Raw genomic sequence first — 17,695 nt, forward strand, 5'->3', positions numbered from 1 at the left:
GGGTAAATGTAAAATTAGAAAATTATTAGTATAATATTATTATCTTTGGATAATATATTATTATCTTTTCAATAAAACGTTCTTGATAGTGTAGATACAAAATATTCTTAAACATTTAAATAAGCTTATGAATAAACTTTACATTATACCGGTTCAAAGAAGATTGTCAATTACTTATATAATTTATTATATAACGAGATTTTGTATATGATATAGATGGCGCAGGCAAATTGTAGAATTTCGCCGTTTACAAACGGCGTCCGTCACTTTACAGCGAAATATTACAATTTGCCTGCGACATAGACACGAAATTTTTTAGTTCCTACACAATAATTTATTCCGCATTTTATGTTCATATAACACAATATAAGTCCAACAATCGCAAAATAAATAACGTTAAAAATAAATTTAGGAGATAGGAACCGTTGTAAATTAGGAACAAAATAACATTATTATGACATTCATATAACATTAAACATTTCAAAATTAATTTATAATTAATACGAATAGATTTTGTTTGGAAACACCCCAAAATAACGCTATACCCTGTCGTTTCATGCCTCGAAATAAATAAATGCTTGGAGGCTTGAAATTTGGCACTACTGTTACAAACGGAAAATATATTTAAATAGTTTGGAAAATCCAAAAGTGCACGCCTCATAATTTTTTTTAATAATTATTTATTAATTATTATTTTTGTTTATTTAATAACAATTAAACCACATCGAATCAGACCCTGAAAAATGAAAGGGTTCTATTCCTGAGCATACTCAATCGTAAGAGAAAAAAAAAGACTCGATTAGTAAAGTATTTCGGTCGCTATCGTGTTAACAAGAAAATCCTCCGCACATACAGACACACGGACGTCCAAGACAGAACTTTTTTAAACTGTTTTTTAACTAGTTTAAATAACAAAAATGACATCAAAAATATCATGAATGTTAAAAATAGTGTTTTTTCTTAATATGTGTGTGTATGTATTATCTTACAAGTGCAATGTATGATACATAAAGACATTTTAAGTTTGAAAAATCAGATGTTTTGCGCGAAGTGACAGTAGTACCCACCTCAACGCTTCGCTTATGAGGCGTGCAATAATACTCTTCAACTCTTCTTAATCTATCTTAAAATTTAATTAAAGCATCCGTTGTGATTTAACACATATCTTGATACATATATCAATAAATATTATGTATATTCGAATTTTTGACTTTAAGTTGCAGGTCGGGCGGGCGTTGGCGTAGTTAAAATAAAATAAAACACAATATTGCCGTCTCTCTCTATGCGTATACCAATGTAGTTTGATAGAAAGAGACAACAATGTTTAAACTTCTTAGATTATAGTTAAACTTCATACCCGCGTAACACATAATATGACACATGCAATTAATATCTACGTTACAACTACTATGACAATCTTGTGTCTATTTTTTCACATTTTTAGGGCGGATTTACACAATTCACTACTTTTTATTTTATGTACAAATATTTTAAGCACTACTTAAATACCTATTTAATTGTGGAGATGTGCGTCGATTTGAGAAACTTCGACGATTGATAAAAATAAAATATAAAACATTAATTTCTAACCGTTTTTCAGTATTTTTTCGAAGAGTTCTCAAACCAATAATCCGTGTCATAAACGCTGGAGATTTCGTCAGGCACTAATATTAAATATTTGATGCGATGTGCGTATTCGTATTGATATAAAACATTCATTTATATCTCTACACCGCTAAATAATACAAATGCTACAAGCGAATCAATGGTTATACAAAAAAGTAGAAAACAACGTACAGTACGTAGAAAATTTTTATTGTTCTAATCTTTATGCAAAACATTGAGCAAATTGAGCGTCCACATAAAACTATTTATCTCTATAAGCAACAGGAAGCCGTCGTTTAACTTAACGATAAACAATTTGTACAATCGTCTAACAAAAATATATTATGTATCGAAATCAAAAATGATCAATCGATATTTACAACGAACTGTCTTTGCAACGGCAACACGGCGCCAAAACACGACACTGACTGCTGTCAAGCGGCCATCTTGGGACGTTTGACGTTTACTTTTTTTAGTTCGGCTTTTGACATTTGACAGTTTGACGTTTGTCATGGGAGTTTGACGTTTGTTTTAATTAACGGCAAAGGTTTTTAACAACTGATTTCGACATCGACCTTATCGCCTTCACTACCCTGTTTCTTTACTTTATTCTTGCTATTCACGATATTAATGTCGGGATAGCTTTTGTTTCGTGAATTTCCTTTTATGCTTCCGGAACCGGATGAGGTGTTATCGCTGCTGTCAGCGTATGGCACATCCGTAAGAGGTCCATTTAGTAAACTTGCAGCTGAACTTGACAGTTTTATCTTATTATCTTCATTTTCCTCTGAAGGTAGGTCGTGAATAACTGCCTTTTTCGGGTCAATTTGAATTGTTTTTGACTCTGATAGTTTGTTTGGAGTGACAACATTTATATATGGGGGTAGGATATTCATGGTTGTTAGGTTCACAGATCCGCTGTTCTTTTTAAGTGCGTTTAGGTTTTGTTCTAGTTGTGCTGCATCAAGACATAGAGGTTTTGGTTTTGGGACCAATTTGGGTGGTTCTTTAGCCCATGCGTTGATTCGAGGGGGGTCTGGTGAAGCGATGGGAGCGGTTTTCTTCTCAATTGTGAGGGTATTTGGCTTTTTATCTGGTATTTTATTGTCTGGTATTGGTTTGGTTTTATCGGGTGATATTTTAATGTCTGGTTTCGATTCTATGGCTAGTGAGAGCACATTTTCTGGTGGTTTCGGTGAGGTGGGAGTGATGCTTATAAGCTTTTCGACCTGTGGAAATATGGTAGGTTAGGAAGGTTGAGAAATTTAACTATGTGCTAGACTGATAGGAGAAATAAATATTCCTATACATTTTGCATTAGAAGATTTACATATTTTTTAAACTTAGCACTACTACCAAAATTGTTAAACACGAATTAATTAATAAGAAGCTTATCATCTAGAATTCCATCATTACAATCAATATTGAAACAAAATGTAGAAAAAAAAAATATACTATAACAAATCTAAACATATTTTTTTTTTATTTTTTCCTTTTATTACTAAAACTAGATCTAAAAAAACATTGATCTCACTGTGGGTCCAGGTTTGATGTTCGGTGCCTTCTCCGAGGCACTTTTCTTCTCGATAAACGATGTCTCCCAGATGGTCGGCTTGTCGCTGTCTGTCGGTGAGTCTTCGTCCATTGATGCCACTTCTACTGAACTTAGCAACCTGAGGATGTATGCATTTAATTATAGTTCAAAAACATATCTATATTTTACTTAATTTTTGTTACGAGTTACCGTGGTAGGACTTTAAAATTAATCGAATTTTATAAAAAATTGGCTGTCTGTAAAGTCGGTTTACTGACGATAGTTGAACGTGACAACGTCCGATTGTGCTTCTTTTTCGCTCGTGCCGCGCTCTCGCTTGCACTTCAAGGTTTACATGGAACGCCTCAGAGCGAGGTAACGCCGCATGAGTCATGTTTTTTCGTGCGTGCAGCCGACGCTATCGAATAAGACGTTGTCACGTCAATAAGTAACTGTTTAAATAATAATTGAAGTGTAAATGTTTCTTCCTCCCTTCTAGAAAGAACATATTTTATATCTATCGAACATAAAATCGAAAAATGACAGGATTAAAAAGACGATATAGTTTTCAGAATCTTCAGAAATAGATAAGCATGGATCACTTATCATCAGATCGTCCTACTATACTGCTTTTTTCGTAACATAAAGATGAATAAAATATATGCAAAATAATACCCAGCAAAATAATAACACACATTATGCATTTGTATGTATACAGGTAACCACACAAAAATCAAGATAATTAATACAAACCTATCGGTAGATTTAGACGGCAGAAACTTTGTCCTCGTCTCTCCGGCGGAAACAGCGGAGCCCTCGCGACGTGCGCTCGCGCCCGCGGCTTGCGCCCGAATGTTGCCATAGCCTGGTGATGCTGGTAGAGTGCGGGTAGTTTTACATTTTGTAATTTTGTATTAAAATTTGTGTGAGAGTGTTGTAATATAAATTTATTAGTGGAATTAGCTAATTCTCTCTTTGTTGCTTTTGTTTAATTTGGAATTCAGTATTGTAAGTTTGTATGAGAGTAAATTTTAATACTGCAACTGTGTAGGCAGTATATTTATTATTTCTTACATACCGTTGTAATTAAAAACACCTGCAGGTACTTAGTGTTTAGACATAATATTACAAGTTCTGAATACGGAAAGTCTCGACATTAGTTTGGTATTTTGTAACGCGATGCCTGCGGTCAACTACAAAGAGCCTGATGCACATACTTAATATTTAATTTGTAATACCAGTGATATGAGTAACGATACAGTAAATTATATCTATCAATATAAGTTATTAATCAAAATGCCGTATAAGTTTGTCTATAAGCAGTGCCTAAATATTATTTCTCTCTACTTACTCTCGCTCTTTACTTAAGACTAGACTTTACTGATAGTCAAAAATCGTTAAAAATTGTTCTCAAACCACAAATAAAATAATATTTCAAATTCAGAATTATTTTAAATCTTACCTTTCAGTAGAGGTGGATATGGTGAATCCTCCATTTCTTGGCTGTCCGATGTCGCCGTTGGCGCTTTGCTATGAGGTACCAACGGTTCCGTTGGGCTATAATTGATTTGATTCTATAATATCGCACTTTTATTGAACAAAAATAAACTTTAAAGCCTTTAAAAATTGAAACAATTGCATTGCTTGTTGAACAATTCTGACCTATTACATTAAAAATTAAATTTGTGAGAATACTTCAAAATAACATTTGGAACTATTAAAATTTTTACCCTCAAGTTGATAGATCCTATTTTTGTCTAGTTAAATCACTTTTAGATTAATTGTATTAGTCTGACCATTTATTTGTTAGTTTAAAGGCTGCAGGGTTTCTAGGCATTCATGTATTGCTCTGTCATATGAGCTATATTTTCGTTTCTAAATTTTCCCAAATTTATAATTATTCGAAAACAAGTTATATCAAATCAAAATAATTTTAATGTTCATATATTGGGAAAGTTTAGTTTAATCCTGTTTGCTGGGCTATCTTCTAAATTATTGATCAAACAACACACGTCTAAAGATTGTGAAAAAGATAATAAAATCTCGATTGAAAGATGCAGGAAAAGATATCTCAGCATATCCTAGTTAGCTAAACAACATCAAATTGTAAAGGGAGTGCCAAATGTATTTGAGAATGTTATTGAATAAGAAATATTAATAGTTAATCCCGTGAAACGCTGATCACTGCCAAGAATTGACGTGTAACGTTAAATTTAATGATTATTGCCATTAGTGAAACGAAGGAATTAATATGGACCAATGATAGATCCTTGAGGGATGCCACATATTTATCTTGTAAAAAATATACAAAACATTTATCTCAAAGTAAATTTGACATTATGTCTTGGTTATTGTATAAGACTGTTTTTGAACAATAAAAAACGTTATACTCTCACAATAACAGTCTTGTTTTAATATACCCATCACTTTTCGAAAAACATGTTATCTTAATTTAATTACATATTTTTGTGCCTCCAGATTTATAATCGAAAATCTGTATAATCTCTAGTAATATAACGACTTCTGTTTGAAAATTGTGGCGATTTTCCCAATAACGCTTGTAATTTTATTTGAATCTCTAAATAAATAGATTAACACGACTTTTCGTTTGAAATGATGGCAAGTTTCCTTAAAAATCTTCTCTAAAATAAAAAGATAATCACGACGGTTTTGTTAAAAATTATCGCGTAAATCCTACTAAAAAGCCATGTTTGAAATAAATATTCTCATTAATAAAAAAAGGCATATAATCAGCGTCCCACAACAATATTACCTATCGTCCGTCTGCTTCCCCTGCGGCACCGTCGGCACGAGGTAGTCACACGCTGACGACCGCTGCCAACACAGCGCACGTGAATACGCAGGGAGGGCGAATGGTCTATGGTCTTGTTTTAGATATTGTCGTTTGTAATCTGTGGTCTTGTGTCAGTGTGACATTGACAGATAGAATATTGGTGTTTATATGATGTACTAGCTGCGGTCCGCGGTTTCACCCGCGTGGCTTCGCTCCTGATGGTCTTAGCGTGATGATATATATGGCCTTCCTCGATAAATGGGCTATCCAACACCGAAAGAAATTTTCAAATCGGACCAGTAGTTCTTGAGATTAGTTCGTTCAAACAAACTAATAATAATAATATACTTATTGTTCGGTTCGATTCGCTGTCAAGTAGGCAGGTAAGGTCGATAGTACGTCAATCTCTCTAGGTTTTGTTCGATCGCGATGACTTAAATTGTGAATTTGAATTCAGGCTTGTATTTTTGAATCAGAAAAATTTGCTTAAAATGCGATTTTATTTAGTTATTGTTATATTATCTCTGTTTTTAACTTTTCGTAATTCGTATTCGTGTATTAAGGTCGTTTAAATTAAATGTATCCGTAAAGATACAAAATATATATTGAAAATTACGATAAGTAAGACCATAGACCATTATTTTTTTGACCTCCCTATATCTTCACTTTAAAACTAGTCGTGCATTAGAAAAACATCAGGCTTTATAAAAATATTTTATTTTATCTTTAAAATGTTATTTAAATCTCATATTTAAAGTTTTATAAAGCTTGATATTATAGGGTTCAAAATACAGGTAAATTCCCGCTATAGCTACTATGCAAGTAAACAATTACTTTCTGAAAACCGATAAAAGAGATACTTTGAAAAATAAAAAGGGTTCGTGTTAATTCGATTTTCAAAATGACCGTTAATTTAAAAACCATGCAGTGACGTTTCAACGTATCTCTCTAACTACGGGGTTGCTATATCTATGCAATTTTATTACAAGGAAAGGGCGGGAAATTTAAAAGTTAAAAAAGAAAAAAATTTAAGGCAAGTTCATGCGCCACTCCCAAGCCAATCATTTACGCTAACATTGATTTTTATATAAAAAGACGCTATTTACTTGCTTCTAGTAGCCAGAGCGAAAACGTTTGGAAGAAAAACACGGTTATCGATTAGTATGTTTAAAGTTTCATTTTAATTATTGATTAATATTAAAAGATAAAGTGGATGTGTTCATGATTGTATGATGTAAAAATCTGTACAGATAAAATATTTACTTGAACTGTCAAAAAATTGTGATCAAAATAATCTATTATTCATTGTGGTTTATTTCTAAAAGAACTGCTAAAGTGATTTGGTTGTTAGTTAATAAATTGCTATCTTTCTGTCTGGTTCAGTATCTACTAATACATCATCAATATTTTTGATAGTGTACTTCACAAACAGATTTTTTAGTGCAAGGGTTTAAGACAAAACTACAAAAACACTCGCCAATCTTAATTCATTGATAACAATTATTTCTAAATGTTTTTCAAAAACTAAACAGAATCATCACTGAAATTCAAAACACACTGTGAAATCCTAAAAATTTCACCACACCGTGAAAACCTAATCTAAATTTTGACATCGCAATGTTGCCATCTAAAAAAATACCAAATCACTTTAACTCAGGATAAAGCTGTACATACCGGCATTCCGTTGAGTTGGTCGAAGTAATCGTTAGTATGAGGTATCAGTGACCTCATCATTGGGAGGGGGGCGCTTGTTATTTCTGGGTCCTAACAAATAAACAAACAAAAACACTTTATTGTGCACCAAGAAATAAAAATTACAAAAGTAAATATATAAAAGAAAGGTCCTAGTGAAATAATTATATTTTAGATACGATATGTAGAATTTCCAACTTTTGAAGTAAAACTTATTTAGGCGCGTTGAGGGTAATATTTCAAGGTCCCTTCATGACAATACCGTCACGTTATGAAGTAAGGTAATGATTTTGGTATCTTTGAATCTTGCCAAATAAGTTTCACTTCTGACAGGTTTGCTCGGAACACACGCTCTTTTTTTCGTTTTTAGATGTCCTAATGAGGGGCTCTTACTGTTTCGCAAATCTACGTAAATGTAATAAACAAATGAGAATAATAAAAAGTATTATTTATTATAGTAATAAGTAATGGAGTTGTAAGAAGCATTTGAATTATTAACCAAGATCTAGTGTAGAAAGATTTATATGGTTATGTCATATTAATGTGTCGTAAATGACTAAACCACATGTTCATTGTACATGCAAAGAACAACAATGGTAAAAGGAAAAATTCCATTAAGCATTTGCAGGAATTTTTAGAAAAAGATACAATAAGTGTTCCACAAGGTTCGACTCTTGGTCCATTACTTTTTCTCGATTATGTAAATGACTTTTGCAAAACATTTTATTAATTTCAATCAATTTCTTTACGCTCATATTCAGAAACATTAAAGTCCCATTTGTTCGATTATGACTTTATGATAGTTCTAAGTAAAAGAAGAATAAATAAAAATGTTATAACCTACTATTTGTACTGTATCTGCTGTTACATTAACACAGATGTTCTACGTGATATTTTATTTTATAAAAAGTTAAGTTCAATTTATATTTTATTTCAGATTTTCATATAATAATTGTATTATTACCTGCAAGAATCTCTGCAGCCTGTCAAACATCTGCGCAAATGAAGGTCTCTCTTCGGAATTTGGATTCCAACATTCGCACATTAGACGATATACATCTGCTGGACAACCTACGAGAAAATAATTTAAATTGAAACACCCCATTTGCATACATCAAAGGAATGGAGCATTAAAAATGACATTGCATAGAATGTGTTGGGAAGGTTAGAATTGAAAACGTATAAAATACGACTGATAGATTTGAAGAAAAATCTACTGCAGGTTTTGTAGTAAAATATCACAGGAGCTTCTTTGTTCATCTGTATTGCTTTTTATTGTTGTTTATTTTTGAAATACTATTCCACTCTTATATATAACATTTTAATCTAAAAAAGCACATACAACACAAAAAGATAGATAAATAAAGAAACACTGGCATACTATAAACATCTAAACTCATAAATGCACATTAAAGGTCATCAAAAAATGTGTTTAAACCTTGTTTGGATTATAAGAAAACTCTGCCTACTACGCGCCAAAGCAGAGTTTTGCTCCAAACATTTTTTAGCGTGATTGTAAGTCCAGTTGTTTATTGTCGATGAACATACCATAAGGTATATCCAGCCGTCCCCCACCAGAGACAAGTTGCATCACCTCCCGGTTGGAACAGCCATGGTACGGCATCACGCCCAGAGAGAATATTTCCCAGAGGAGTACTCCGAATGACCTATTATTTAAATAAACGGCTATAATTAAGAGTTTGAAGATTGAGAAAAAAAATACGTGTGGCACTCGGGGACTGCCGCGGTAAAGCTATTGCATGCTATGCCTTCAAGCCACACCTCCGCCCGTCGGAGTGGGGAGCGTGAGGTTTTTCGTTACGCAATTTCTGGATTCGGTCCCCGCGCTCAAGGCCCGCGATAGAAGCTATGCAATAGCTTAAAAACTTTAACAAATTAAGAAACCAGTAGTGTAGAAATTTGAGGCAAAGGAATGAAAAAATAAGTTTAGGATACGATTTTTGCTCTAAACAAGATTTTGAGGAATAGAGGAAATTCTATTTTTTAAGCTATTGCATAGCTTCTATCGCGTGCCTTGAGCGCGGGGACCGAAACGAGAAATTCCGTAACGAAAAAACCTCACGCTCCCCACTCCGACGGGCGCGGAGGTGTGGCTTGAAGGCATAGCATGCAATAGCTTTACCGCGGCAGTCCCCGAGTGACACACGTCTTTTTATTATATTATATAGAGTTGTATGAAATAGAGAAAGAAGAAGAAATTAACGAGTCATTAGTAAGTAAAAAAGTCGTATCACCACTCAAGTCAGGCACACATCCCTTTTTGGTAATTAAGTTACTTATAACCAAACATCCAAATATTCGAACACCCAACCATACAAATATCCAACATCCACCATACTTACCACACATCAGTTTTGACAGTAAAAACACCATCCATGAAAGCTTCCGGCGGCATCCATTTTATCGGCAACATGGCTTTCCCGCCCTTCCGGTAGTAGTCAGCGCGGTAGATATCTCGCGCCATACCGAAATCCGCGATTTTGCACACACGGCCGGGCCCGCGGGATGTTAGTAGGCAATTTCGGGCTGCTATGTCCCTGATAAATAAACAAAATTAAAATTTAAAGGATTTTCAAGTAGTAAAAATGGTTATCAAATTTAATGGGTAATTACAGTCTACAAGAAAATAGTAAAACTCTATATTCCTACGAAAATCTAAATAAAACATAATTAGGGAGTGGCTGAATGTCAATCCCAGAAATGAATACATCCGGAAAATGCAATCACTCGATTTATAATGAGTAGTTAATTAATCAACTAAATACTAAGTAAGAAAGCAGTCCACCACCAGATATTTACCCGATCCCTTGCATATATCCGAACACAAGAAGTTCTTCATAACTCTTACAAACTTTATTTTAACAAAATAATTTATAAAATAAACTATCAAACTACAAATCCGGCTGGAAGTACCAACCTGTGCATTTTATAAAAATATAAAATTGATCTATTAGGCTTGGTTGCACCACATAGTAGTTATAGTTAAAAATTAATGTCAAATTTAACAATTACAGTACGGTGAATTTTACAGTGACAGCACAATGTGTTGTACAAACCTATTTTTTAGTATATTAATAACACTTATCTAAGTCGCAAATCAAACGTCATCTTATTTTGTATTTGACGCTTCTGACAGTTATTTAACGTTAACCAAACGTTAACAATAGCTTTGACCGCTGAAAATAAAATTGTCAAATGGCGCAAATTATTTTCCCTAACAGTAACTTTAACATGTGTGTAATATGGTGCAACATAGCCTAAAACTGCATAAATCCGGCTCGAAGGACCAACCTATGCATGAATTCTGTGACTCCAGATATTTGCATCCCTTGCATATATCCATCAAGCAGACATCTTTTACAACTCTTATAAACCTTCATTAAACAAAATAATTGATAAAACTAAACTATTAAACTACAACTCCGTCTCGAAGGACCAACCTGTGTATGAACCGCTGTGACTCCAAATATTTGCATCCCTTGCATATATCCATCTAACACAATAGATTCTTCATAACTAATAGAAACCTTCTTTTTACAAGATAATTTATAAAAATACACTATTAAACTACAAATCCGGCTCGAAGGACCAACCTGTGTATGAACCGCTGCGACTCCAAATATTTGCACCCCTTGCATATATCCAGAGAGCACAGAATAAGGTCCTTCATAGTGAGAGCACTGGCTCTATCGGGTTTGGGACGATTGTCTCGGAGGAATAGTTTTAGATCCCCCCCACCGAGGAGTTCTATTACTATGAACCTAAAAATAGAAATAAATGTTACGCGTAAAGATCAAAAATGCGCATTGGACGAATAAAATTCGCATGCATTTGTTGTTAGTTTATTTTTAAGTTAGAAAGATGTTAGGTACTTAATGTTTAATAAAGTTTAAATCAATTTAAACTGATTCAGTATAGAAACACAAAAAAGGCTAACTATCGCAATGCCCACTTATAAGTGTAAAACATTAATGATCACTTTTATACAATACCTTTAAATTTAGAAATTTACTTTACATTTCCTATGTAATGTTATTTTAGTTAAATTACATTACGCACTATCATTATCTACTATCACATTTTTTACTTCATTTTTATTATACTTAATAATATTATTTTAATCAGTTTTAATTTACCTACCACCTCCGAATTCAATTTTGCAACATTTACATATAAACCATTATTTCTATTGTTTTCTCCATTCTTACTTACATTTACATTATAAATTAATTGCCTTCACAACTTACCTCGGATGTCGATCAAAACACACTCCAATAATATGCACAATATTGGGATGATTAAACTTCGCCATAATAGCGGCTTCCATCAAAAAGTCGGACTCTGCCTGACCAGTAGATAGTTCAGGCAGAGTTTTAACAGCTACCGGCATTTCTACTGTGTCACCGGGCTGGTGTTTGTAGAGGCCTTGATAGACCTCTCCGAAGGCACCCTGACCAAGGGCCCTAGGAAATTTAGGAAAAAAATATTGGATTTTTGTTCATGTAGTAGAAACTGTCCTTAATCCTAAGAAAATGACCAAAAATTTTAACGTTGTAATTTTGATATATTTAAGATTTTCCGGGCATCTGTCTTGTATCTTTCTTATATCTGTTTTACGAAAGTCTAAAAAAATTTGTCTTATTAGCGATGCCAGAAGCAATAATTATAATTATAAATTTATAAGTTTGCATTTCTACTGTGTCACCGGGCTGGTGTTTGTAGAGGCCTTGATAGACCTTGCCCAGGGGCCCTAGGGAAATTAATATTTTCAAAAATATTAAAATTAACAAAAACTGAGGTGCCACATGTGGGATACTCGATTGAAACAAAGTTCCTTTTGTTTTTGAAATAAGTATTATAGAAGGTATTATTACATAAATTAACAATATTTAGGATTTAAATGATAAAAAAATAAGTAAAGGAATGCTAATAGACTTTTGTAACACGCTCTCCGAGCGATATGAACATAATATATAACATCATGGATATTCGTAGTCTCTAACTTAATTAACTGCAGCTTCTGAACGACATAATTTCACCGAACATTCCCAGTATATATGGGTATAGGGGCAATACAGCTTTTATGAATTGTATCGTCCTATTCTTCTCATGCACTTAATCAACTGTAGTTTTTCTCTAGCCACCAGGGGCAGAATGATTTGCTCCCGTAATTGTTGAACGCCATGCCAAGAGCCCCATAGGGGCAATATCACTATTTATATTTGATCAACCAATTCTTCAAATTTACTTTTTAAATAACTTCAGCTATCGACCCCCAAAGGGTTAAACATTTCCCTCCCGTAGTAGAGATTGAAGGGCATGTGCCCCATAGGGGTAATATCACCATTTTAACACGTTCGCTGCGAAACAGGGCTTGAAACACCCTGTCCGTGTCTCGTCGTTATAGCGGTAGGAAAAAACTTAAACTTCTCTGTCGTGCGGGAGGCATAACTTCCATCTGGTTCAGTGTAGGAAAGTGATATCTATATATCTGAGATGTGCTATTGATTCCTAGTTCAATGGTATACCGACCTTAATACCGGGTTTCTTAGACCTCGTGCCGCACTGAACTAATAAAAATTCTAACACAGTGCGGAACGAGGTTGCGAAAACCTCGTACCCCGCGAACCTCGTACCGCACCCTAAGCTAGCTTCACGCGGTTAGTGTTGTGCAACACATTCGAGACTGAGCACGCGACGAATTACGACTGCTGCCGATTATGTCGAAACGTTGCCGAAAAAAGTTAATCAAGGAGGAAGATGAAGAAAAACCGGGTGGTGAAACTCTAAAATCTGAAATCTGAAAAAATATTATTGCTTGGCCTGTTTTAATGAAAAACATCCATAAGTTTGATAAATAAATACAATTAAATAAAGTCGATATTTCTTTTCCCATCACTAAATTATATGAAAAACTGCTATCGTTCAGTGCGGTATGGGGTACATCAGACCCCACATTTTATTTTACCCATAGAATCTAAACTAACTAATCTAACCACGGGCGACGGTAGATTTAGGTTAATGAACTCATTGTTAATAATAATCACGACAAAAGCCGCACACTTTGTCTTATTTGGCGCCAAAAAAAGGATTTTGATCTCCTACGGGCGGTGGGGTTTAATATGCCTCGTGCCGCCACAATGTCTGGTATAAGACAAGGTTTAAAACGACCCGTAACGCAGTAATGGAAAGTACAGATATATCTGTGCCGCAGTCAACGTGTTAAATTTTGTCCTAATATACACATTAACTTACTTGATCAGCTTAAGTTTCTCTCTAGCCACTTGGGGCAATCCCTTTACATCTACCCCCAAGGGGCAGAATGTTTCACTCCCGTAGTGGGGGTCGAGGGCCATGCCAAGAACCCCATAGGGGCAATATCACCAATCTAAACTAAAAGTCCTATTCCTCTTGTACTTACTTGACTAACTTCAGTTTTTCCCTAGCCACTTGGGGCAATCCCTTTACATCTACCCCCAAGGGGCAGAATGTTTCACTCCCGTAGTGGGGGTTGAAAGCCATGCTAAGTGCCCCATCGGGGGCAGTGGGCAAATTGTGTAATTGTACAGCTTGTTCACGGAGACGCTTTTGGTGTAATTCTGCTTCTTTCTTGCGTTGGTATTTGTTATCTGTGGAAAAGTCTTGGTTAAGAAACTGTGTAAACCTATTTTAATTTTAAATTAGGTTTAAAATGAAAATAGGTACTGATTTTATATTTGTAAGCAAATTATAATCAAGTTATAGCTGCATATTAACATATTATAATCATTCAGTTAATAATTATATAGTATACAATTTGTCATGTTATAATATTATGTAATGGTACTAAAAACTCTATATAATATTTTTCCTTAATCCATTTCCATTGAAAATATGCGTACTTCAATAAACAATGTCACAAAAAATAAACAATTACGTTATAATTTTGTTTTTACAACTTTTAAACAACATATAAACATCTGGACCTATAACGGTACCTTGTGGAACACCTGTATATTAATTCAACTGTAATTGTCCAATAAATCTATTATATAACTACGATTTTTTATATTATTATGAATATTTACACACAACTTGAACAATTTTAATTATCCGTACTAAAATAAAATTCCTTATAAATAATTTTTAAGCTAAATAAACTTACACAAATATAAACAAATGCATGGCACAGTGACCATACAAACAACTCCAATGACGCACAGCACGATGATCAGAAGCCACCATCCTTGGGACCAGGTTTCTTCCACTAGAAAGAAATATATATACATTTTTATAAAAAAAGTGTTTTTTGGTGATATATGATAATACTGGATTCGATAACAGTAGCTGAAAATTTCATACTGAGATTTTTTGTCTCTGTCTGTCTGTCTGTTACTCAATCACGCCTAAACTACTGAACCAATTTTCATGAAATTTGGTATGGAGATATTTTCACACCCGAGAAAGGACATAGGCTACTGTTTATCCGGGAAATTGACGCAATCCCGGAAATCCCACGGGAACGAGAACTATGCGGGTTTTTCTTTGACTGCGCGGGCGAAGCCGCGGGCGGAAACCTAGTATTACATATATCAAAAGGATTTGGAATAATTTTATTTTGAGAAGACAAAATGTGTTTATGAACTAAAGTTATGTTTGTTAAATAAAATTATAAACATGTAATTTAGTTGTTATTCATTATATAAAGACCTTTTCTCCCTTTTCTCAAGACTCAAAACTCAAACTCAAACATTAATTATTTATTCAACTAGACTTCTTATAAAAGCTTTTAAATCGTCAGGAAATGTAATATCATCTAAAAATATATTTTTCTGAGTAAATAAGTCCCAAAATAAAGACTACCTGTACTTCCTAACAAAAATGAAATCTCAAAGAAATAATTAACTACTAAATATACTCACAAATACATTTAGTAGCATCATTAGCATCTGTAGCCCAGGACGCAGGGCAGTAGCATTTCACTTCGCTTCTATATTCGTTCATGGCTACACAGCGGTAGTTGCAACCGCAGGCCTGGAATTGTTTATTTGTTTTAGGTATTTTTGTAACTTTTACAATAATTTTGGTATTATTTTTGGATTTTTCTCATGGTGTAGACTTTATAGGAGTTTTATTAAAGTCCATTTTTGATGTCACGGTGGTAAGAACTTTACTTAAATCTGGAGTGAAATCTAAATTTAAATTAACTTGTATTATATTGTAACTTTCAATTTCATTGATATTTTTAGGATCATTGTTACTACATATCAATATTGTCTTAATAGGCTTTTTCAAAACCATATTAATTGTATTAACCATTTACATTTCTACAATTTACGTAAATTTTAGTAAATAATGTAACATTTTGAAAAATTAAATTTTCCTATTTTAAATTGTGACTTTCTGGTAAATTATCAATTATCTAAATATTCTTAATTTCTTCAACTTTTACCTACTCTGCTATAATTTGAATAAGATAAAAGTAATCTTTGTCTTTCTCTTTAATTAATTTTGCTAATGTTATTTCTTCTATTTCTAAATCATCTACTGCTTATTATAAAAATATATATTAACACTTACATGTATAGCCGGTATTATAAGTACTTCCCCTGGGCCTGTACGTAAGGCTACACCAGCAGAGCTATAATCTTTGATAGCTCTTATATTATCAATATAGGACCAGCCGCCTTCACCGTGCTGGCCTACACCTTCGTGGGTGCTACCACCTGGAGGAAATTTTATATTGTAATGTATTTCGATTTTGATTAAAATGATGTTTGGTAATTTTTACTTGTGATTGGTAGCAACTACTGATATTATCTTCCTTTATGTGGTTGCCTTATTATGTATTCTATTGATTTCTGCGCTGTTGTAAGTATTACACTATACAAGCTTTATTTCTTGTGTGTTTTTTAATATGAATTTCCTAGTCGTTTTTAATTTTATTTGTTTTGCTTTTTCTCTGTCTATTTGTAAGTGTCTTTTCCTACTACTTATAATCTAGATAGTTACATCAAATAACAAGACCAATAAATAAAATTACGGAATAGTCAATAATTCAAAAATATATGCAACACAATTCGGAGTAATAATTAGTGTTTTGTCTATAAATCATAATAATGTATCAATGTAAACATATTTTGCTATTTAATTAATAAATGTTGTGTTTCTGTATGTATTGAATTACATCAATCCTGTCTATATCTACTCCACTCACCCAACCACCCTCCACCCCCTCCACCTCTCAAACACCCCCCACCCCCACCACCGAACCCCCCGTCCGCATCCCCAGTACACGCACGACCCCCCGCACCCCCCTCCTGTAGCGCCCCCCCACGGACGATTTCGAACCCTGGGGTTAAAGGACCCCTCCGACCTGTCCAACCCCCGCCAGCACCTAGACAAATATAAATACATATTAAGATACATAATAATACGCATATTTAGTTACATAGATGAATCAACAAGTACAGCAATCAATCGAACAACCGATCAATATAACAAACATTAAAAAACTATTTTTTTTTCCAAACTCGAAAATATCTCCAAACTTACCCGAAGTCCGTCCCGGTTGTCCATACATATACCCCGATTCCGGGGTAGCGTTAGTCCTTCCCCGGGCATGTTGGGAGTTATCGTCCCGGAACACCCCCACGGATATCCCCCCACCCCCACCACCCACTAGGAGGGGTATGGGACGACCGTTTTTGCCCAGCTGTAATAGAAAGTTTAAAAATGTATCAAATTCGTTATATTTATTTAAATCTATACTATAATAGTAAGGTTAGGTTATGATTTTTTTTCATTTAGTAACTCTTAATATTTCGATCTTTTTGATGGTAACGAGATGTTATAATATGCATAGTTTCTAGACCTTTGTCAATAAATGGTCGTTGATTGAGACGTTAATTTCTAAATCTTTCATTTTTAATCGACTTCAAAAAAAAGGAGGAGGTTATTCGGCCGGTATGTTTTTTTTTTATGTATGTACACCGATTACTCCGAGGTTTCTGAACCGATTTACGTAATTCTTTTTTTGTTCGATGCGGGATGGTGTCGAATTCGTCCCA

At 33.9% G+C, this 17,695-nt stretch overlaps 1 protein-coding gene across 1 annotated transcript in view; it reads right to left on the reverse strand.

Annotated features, from left to right (window-relative positions):
• Nucleotides 1–380: 380 nt before the first annotated feature.
• Nucleotides 381–17,695, reverse strand: part of Alk (Anaplastic lymphoma kinase) — a 33,801-nt gene continuing 16,486 nt past the window's right edge. The window contains exons 13-29 of the mRNA XM_089711943.1: nucleotides 17,181–17,340; nucleotides 16,843–17,022; nucleotides 16,206–16,351; nucleotides 15,548–15,659; nucleotides 14,791–14,892; nucleotides 14,068–14,275; nucleotides 11,894–12,109; nucleotides 11,240–11,407; nucleotides 9,989–10,183; nucleotides 9,174–9,292; nucleotides 8,590–8,696; nucleotides 7,608–7,697; nucleotides 5,913–5,974; nucleotides 4,602–4,696; nucleotides 3,893–4,013; nucleotides 3,140–3,278; nucleotides 381–2,834 (exon numbers count right to left, since the gene is read on the reverse strand). Coding sequence (XP_089568069.1) covers nucleotides 2,157–2,834; nucleotides 3,140–3,278; nucleotides 3,893–4,013; nucleotides 4,602–4,696; nucleotides 5,913–5,974; nucleotides 7,608–7,697; nucleotides 8,590–8,696; nucleotides 9,174–9,292; nucleotides 9,989–10,183; nucleotides 11,240–11,407; nucleotides 11,894–12,109; nucleotides 14,068–14,275; nucleotides 14,791–14,892; nucleotides 15,548–15,659; nucleotides 16,206–16,351; nucleotides 16,843–17,022; nucleotides 17,181–17,340 — 2,898 coding nt within the window. The 3' untranslated portion in view covers nucleotides 381–2,156. The remainder of the gene's footprint in view (nucleotides 2,835–3,139; nucleotides 3,279–3,892; nucleotides 4,014–4,601; nucleotides 4,697–5,912; nucleotides 5,975–7,607; nucleotides 7,698–8,589; nucleotides 8,697–9,173; nucleotides 9,293–9,988; nucleotides 10,184–11,239; nucleotides 11,408–11,893; nucleotides 12,110–14,067; nucleotides 14,276–14,790; nucleotides 14,893–15,547; nucleotides 15,660–16,205; nucleotides 16,352–16,842; nucleotides 17,023–17,180; nucleotides 17,341–17,695) is intronic.

Source organism: Colias philodice, chromosome 27 (assembly GCF_061535455.1).
Source record: "Colias philodice isolate Cphi_HAF_F1 chromosome 27, ilColPhil1 Martin Lab GWU primary, whole genome shotgun sequence".
In the NCBI taxonomy this organism is placed as follows: Eukaryota; Metazoa; Arthropoda; class Insecta; order Lepidoptera; family Pieridae; genus Colias; species Colias philodice.